The 6,389-nt window shown below is 38.2% G+C and overlaps 1 protein-coding gene across 1 annotated transcript in view; it reads left to right on the top strand.

Moving 5' to 3' along the window:
* Positions 1-354: 354 nt before the first annotated feature.
* The window catches only part of HDAC10 (histone deacetylase 10), a gene marked incomplete at its 3' end in the record, with an annotated part of 16,863 nt that continues 10,828 nt past the window's right edge, over positions 355-6,389 (top strand). Inside the window, exons 1-8 of the mRNA XM_009883686.1 lie at positions 355-419; positions 1,251-1,385; positions 3,632-3,728; positions 4,395-4,492; positions 4,573-4,677; positions 4,868-4,936; positions 5,571-5,697; positions 6,138-6,203. Of these exons, the coding sequence (XP_009881988.1) occupies positions 355-419; positions 1,251-1,385; positions 3,632-3,728; positions 4,395-4,492; positions 4,573-4,677; positions 4,868-4,936; positions 5,571-5,697; positions 6,138-6,203 (762 nt within the window). The remainder of the gene's footprint in view (positions 420-1,250; positions 1,386-3,631; positions 3,729-4,394; positions 4,493-4,572; positions 4,678-4,867; positions 4,937-5,570; positions 5,698-6,137; positions 6,204-6,389) is intronic.

The following is a 6,389-nucleotide window of genomic DNA, read 5'->3' as shown; positions in this document are numbered from 1 at the left end:
GGGTGGGCTAGAGGGGCTCGGGGAGATGGCGTAACCCCTTCACCTGCACCAGAAATACCTGTGCCGAAGTTTGGAAAATTCAGATAATCGTGAATTCTGCCTGCATGCATCCAGTTTCAAGGTCTGTGGCATGAGCTTTGTGCTGCTGCCTGGCTCCTGGCTCTCGTCGGGGCTCCTCCTAAACGATTTTCTTTGATTTTGTTCTGTAGGTACAAAGTCTAAAGTGCAAAATTGCTATGCAGGCAGATACACTGTGTACATACATTGTCACTCGCTAATACAATATTTTGTTTTAATATATACTTAATTTTTGCTGGAAATGTGTGTCTTGGAGTTTTTCTTCTGTCTGTAGCAATGGCTTCAGGAACAGCGCTAATTTATGATGAGGAGATGACGACTCATAAACTACTTTGGAGTGAGTAAGTCACTGCCATCCTTTTTATTAATAGATTCTTATTAGAACTTCTGAGAGAAGTACCAACTAAATGTGTTTTTTGTAAGTGTACTAGGAAATACCTAGTTATAGATACCCTGACATTTTCCTAGTAAATAGAAAGTCTCCTTTTGGAAAAAAAAATGTGCATTTTATTCCCAGTTTGTATCCAGATGCTGTAATGATGATCTGATGCTGGGTTTGAAAAGCTGTAGGCCTCTAGCCTGGTAGGCCTTAATAAGAAGTGTTAGCCTTAAATATCTGAGTAGTCCCCTAAATAAAGTATTTTAAGCTAATTAAATTGTTTATCAAGATCTTGGAAAATATGGAGATATACTCACTTGGCTGAAACCTGTCAATTAAATGCAGTGAGAAATTGATATGTGCCACTTGCTTAAATTTACATAAACTAGACCAGTGCCTTTGCAGTGCTCAAAGTAACAGTCCACTGTTTTCTTTCCCAAACCCACTTCTCAGTTCACCTTTATTGTAATCTACAGCTTTTCATTTCAGCATTCCTGTGTCTGTGGTTAAGCATTGCTACTTTTCATGGTGAGAGGAAACAAAAAATGATGCTATTGTTTTTTTATTTAAGAACTGTATATAATTTTTTGCTTACATATTTTTAGAACCAATTTTTGGCTTAGTTCCAAAGCAAAAAGTATTCAAAGATATATTTTTTTTTTACTCTCATATGTTTCTCTGTGAGGGTAATGAATCTTCTTACAATGCCAAGTTAAAAGCTAGTCATTATGAAGTGTATTTGTTAGCTGTGCTGGTATGGTATTATAGTAATATGATTATTGCTTATTTTTAGTCCTGTTTGTGATATTGAAGTGCCAGAAAGACTGTCATCCTCCTATGAGCAGCTTAAATGTTACCATCTTGTGGAAAGGTGTGTCCATGTGCCTGCCAGAGAAGGCAGCGAGGAGGAGATCCTGTTGGTTCACAGGTCTGAGACTTACTTTAATTGCCATTCAGATTAATTCAATGAAATAACAGATGTCATACCCCAGGTCATGTTTTGCTCTGTTTGGAAAGGTCTGGGCCAAAACTCAATGACTTCCAGTAATTTCAATGGAAAATGTGTCACACTTAGTTAGGCAAGTAATGTTGAGTATGGTGTAGGTGCCGAAGTATGAATCTGCTATTCCACTAAATCCCCATTCTCACTCTGTGAGTTCTTAAGCAATGAGTGCTGATATATACATATGATTAAAAGTAAAATTCTAATAAAAAAAAATGGGACAAGACTTTAAAAAGTGTAGAAAAATGGGTACTTCTTTAGAAAGATAATAACCTCCTCTTTCTCCCAGGCATCTTTGAGGTAGAGTGAATCAAACGGGAAAAACTTTGCAGCTAATTCTGGAGGAGGGGAAGTTAAGAGGAACAGCAGCCTGCCTTTTCTGAAGTCATGGCAATGGAGTCTGCTCTGGCATTTGTCACCTCAGTGCAATGGTTCTACAACCAACTGCGGATGATTCTGCATGTTGCTTGTGCACTCATTTGCCCTTATCAGGGAGCGTCAAGGGCAGTCTTCTCTGAAAGGCAAGGGGAGTCGGGAGCAGAGCATGATGACAAAGCAGCCAGAGGCAGTGGCTTCATGGACAAGGGCACAATCCCACAATACCCGAGTGAGACAAGCAGCACAGGTGCAGTGATGGTAACCAGATTCAGCCATGAGTTTAGATTGCCTGGTAAGGCCATAGTGACATGTCAGGTCTGAGGTCAAGCTAAACAGTCAGTTCACAGGTCCAGGTTAGTAAGGTTCATGGCCGGACGCAGACATGACTACACAACACATCTGCAATGCCAAAGGTGAGAGCCTTATCTTAAAAGCAAGTGCCAAGGGAAGGAGGAGGAGCCTCTGCTGAGACTTCTTAGCAGAGCTGTTTGGAGGGAGCCTCCACTGAGGCTCCTTCTAGCACTGTCTTTCAAGGTGACCAGCTGTACTATCTCTGCTGGTTCTGAACCCAGCAGCCAAACCCCAGGAGGGAAGGGATGCACTCGAGGCCCTGACACCTGTGACTAGGACCATAGCTTGATCCCCAAGTCATGCTTAAATTTTCAGATTCCAGAACAGTATTCTTCCTAAGAACGTACTTGTTTGTTAGAATGCAATTAGTGCTGTGTACCAATATAATTTATTTTCATAGTAAACACATTGCTGATTGGGTACAAAAGAGATTTGATCACTATTTCCAGTTGAGTTGTTCCTGCTAGATGACTGGGGACAAATGACTTTACTAAATCTTGTCTTGGTTTCCGTAGGTAAGGTAGACATAATAGAGCTCTTTCCTTTCTAAAGCACTTCTGAATTGAAACAAATTCATAATTCCTATAAAAATGTTTTGTTTGTGTTCACAGTTAGTTACAAGGCTGGTGGTGAAGTTAATATAGTAATTATATAGTCATTCGGGTTCATGTGGTTTTATTCCTCTTAAACAGTGGCTTCAAAATGAAGGCATTAATGTTATTTCCACAAGGCAACGCTAGTGTGTCTCATTTTGTTGTGAAATTCTGGTTGCTTTGGCGTTGTCCACCTACAGGAATGCATGTGGTCATTGTGTCCTGGATTAGGGCACAGATGGGACAGTAGATGCTATCAGCTTCCATTTCCAGCTCACTATGCATGTTGCTTGTGCATATGTAGGAGAGCACTGACAGAGAATTGGGGCAACATTGATTCTAGTGCCTTAGTACTTACTGCACTCTTGAACCAGTGAAAAGAGGGAGTTAGTACACACCTGATAAGAGATTAATTAAAATACTTGTTTTCCATAGACAAGGGAGCACTAGACACACATTCTTAGTGCTATAATTCACACTCTGACTGCCAGAATCCTAATTTAGTTCATGGTGGGATGGTATCTATATGTAGTGTGGATTGCAAAATAGATTGTGCATGGTGAACAAAGCCTTTTTTTGAAAGCAATTGCTCTTGCAACTGGAAAAGGGAGAAGAATGTCATGTTCTTAAGAGATCCAAGAACCTTTGCTTTCACAGCGCTCCTTACTTTTTTTTTTTTCCCACTATACCCTGCAATTAGTGTTCCAGAGCACCTGCTGGACTTGTGAAGTCTCACAGAAAGCCTTTTTTAACATATATTCTGTTATTTTTAATTACATTTTTCATTAAAAGAAAACTTTGTAGGTTTATTTGCTTAGTTAAGTGTTGTATTCATCTCTCTCTCTGCAGTTTGGAACACTTGGAAGTGGCAAAAAGCACACAGACAATGAATGAAGCGGAACTACAAAGAGTCTCTGGAAATTATGATGCTTTTTTCTTTCATCCGGTGTGTAAGTTAAACTGCTTCCTGTATTGGGAATTACAAGTATTTGTGGCTTTGCATCTTAGTGGCACTCTTCCAAGTAGGGGAAAACTAGCATGACATTTTTTACTATTTAAGTAAGCTTATGTATATTTATGACATTATTGTTATCTGTTTCAAGTTCAGTATAATACTGTAATTTAAATTGGTCAAGCGTCCTGTCATCTATTCTGTAATTGCATCATGCTAGTATAGAGCACTACTCAAATTTTAGCTCTATTTTTGTCACTTAATGTCACTGTAGACCATTAGTGACCTGCAAATCATATTTTGGTAACTGTTGCTCCTAAATGTTGTGCCAGGTAATGGAGGTGAAGTCTTTCATGTTTTGTTTCTGAAAGGGTTCGTTCCTTTTTTTCAAAGATGCCATGTTATTCCACTAGTCGGTTCAGTATGTCCATCTCATGTTTCTTGACTGCTCCAGAGAGAACATCCTTATAAAGGATATGATAATCACAGGTAAACCTCGTAGAAAGAATGTTGGAATTTGTGTTGTAAAATTCTGCTTTTAACTACCTGCATGCAAACTCAATAGGGCAGACTTATGTCAAGGCAAAAGCATGTCATGCGTGACTAGTTTAAAACAAGCTGGTGAGCTATTGATGACGACTAAGAGATTCTCTTTTTCAGAACACTTACCGCTGTGCCAGACTAGCAGTAGGAGCAACTTTGCAGCTGGTGGATGCTGTGATGTCAGGAAAAGTGTGCAATGGAATGGCATTAGTAAGGTAAGAAAATATGTGATAAAGTCTTTACTTCTCCCTAAAATTTTCTTCATTGTAAGTAACCATATAAAACTTTGTTTTAGACCACCAGGTCACCACAGCCAGAGAAATGCAGCTAATGGGTTTTGCTTGTTCAACAATGTTGCTATTGCAGCAGAATATGCAAAACTCAAATACGGTTTACAGAGGTAAGTGCATGGTTGACCTGAGAGAAGCTTATCATATGCAAGTGTGGCACTTGGATAACTGTTTGACATTGTACTGTTTTAGATGAATGAGCTTTCTGGGTGTCATGTAACTTTTGGGACAGAAAAATATTATTCATCTGCACTTGCTGTGGTTCTTCTGCTGAATGTTTTCTTTTACTGATCTATGCAGAATCCTAATTGTTGACTGGGATGTACACCACGGGCAAGGAACTCAATATATATTTGAGGACGATCCAAGGTTTGAAGGATATTTTATTTATTTTTTATGTTAGCTGGTCAAATATTGCTTTCCTCTGTAAAGAATAAGATTTCTTCACTTCCTAAACTAGAATCTTACAAAACATTCTCCTTGTGATTTTAGTCACTCTGTTATTTTTGCTCGTTATCAAATAGAGGGAAAATTATAACAAAAAGAAATATGTAAATTTATTCTACTCTAAAGAATAACAAGCAATACGACTACCTTGGTTTGCCAGTAGTAAGATCCCTCTGTGACAGTACTCAGGTAGTATCTCTATTCTCTCTATTCAGGAATCTCTGAGTTCAAGTATTCAAGTAATAATTGGATAAAACATGAGCTTTGTATTGTTTTCTGAAAATCCACGGAATTAGATTCTAGAAACAAGTCTGCTCTTCTGAAAATGCCTTGTCTTTGATGTGGAGGGATTGCATTCATACAATAAATTTTTAGCAGTTGTCCTAGGTTAATTTTGGCACAGGACCAAGTTTCACAGTCTGAGTCCGTTAAGAGAATTAAGGGGAAAAGGTGATTCTATTTTCATGCTTTCAGTCAATACAGCCACCAGGTTCAGGATATAAAGTCAGTTTCAGCACCCTTTCATCAATTTAGATTTATTTCTTGTATCTTTCAGTGTTTTGTATTTTTCTTGGCATCGCTATGAGCATCAGGAATTCTGGCCATCACTCAGAGAATCTGATTATGATGCTGTGGGTCTGGGGAAAGGAAAAGGTTTTAACATAAATTTGCCTTGGAATAAGGTAAATGTTTCCAGCACAACAAAGTAAATCAAATAGCTTTCTATCTCGTGCTTTACATAACGCTTTTCTGAGAAGTGCACTGCTTCACTTGCTTGGCAGATGTCTTAGCACAGTGTACCTCCTTCCTGTCAGTGGAATGTCTGCTAAGAAATATGGCTGAGAATAAGATAATGTTTTAAAAAAAAAAAAAGAGAGAGAGGAACGTGCACATATTCTTTTATTGAATATCTTGCCTAGGCATCAGACCAAAAGGTGTTTCAGGAGATGAGAAAAATGGTGGATATTTATGCAGTTTACTTAAATGGAATTTGTTTTACTTGACCTCATAAAATTCCCTTATCTTTAACTTTTGATACTATCTTCCCCTAAAGTCTCGAAGAACCTTAGAAAACTTATTATTCCAACAGGAAAATATGACTTATATTTCTTACATTTTGCAGGTTGGGATGGGAAATTCAGATTATCTTGCTGCATTTTTCCATGTGTTGCTTCCAATGGCTTTTGAGGTAATTTTTTACTGCTCTGCCATTTGAATAGCAAAACCAAAGACTACTTCCTAAGTACTTCTTAAGGAGGTACCATTAAATATCTTCTAGAAATGCAGTAATTGCCAGTAGCACAGTTAACGCATTATTTCTGCTGGTATGAATAATGTCCTGATCAACTGATTAATATTTATAGAATGTTAGCTT

The sequence above is a fragment of the Charadrius vociferus genome, unplaced genomic scaffold, assembly GCF_000708025.1.
Source record: "Charadrius vociferus isolate BGI_N301 unplaced genomic scaffold, ASM70802v2 scaffold43, whole genome shotgun sequence".
Classification (NCBI taxonomy): domain Eukaryota; kingdom Metazoa; phylum Chordata; class Aves; order Charadriiformes; family Charadriidae; genus Charadrius; species Charadrius vociferus.
Note: the sequence above shows the minus strand (reverse complement) of the source record. Positions and strands in the feature narration are given on the sequence as shown.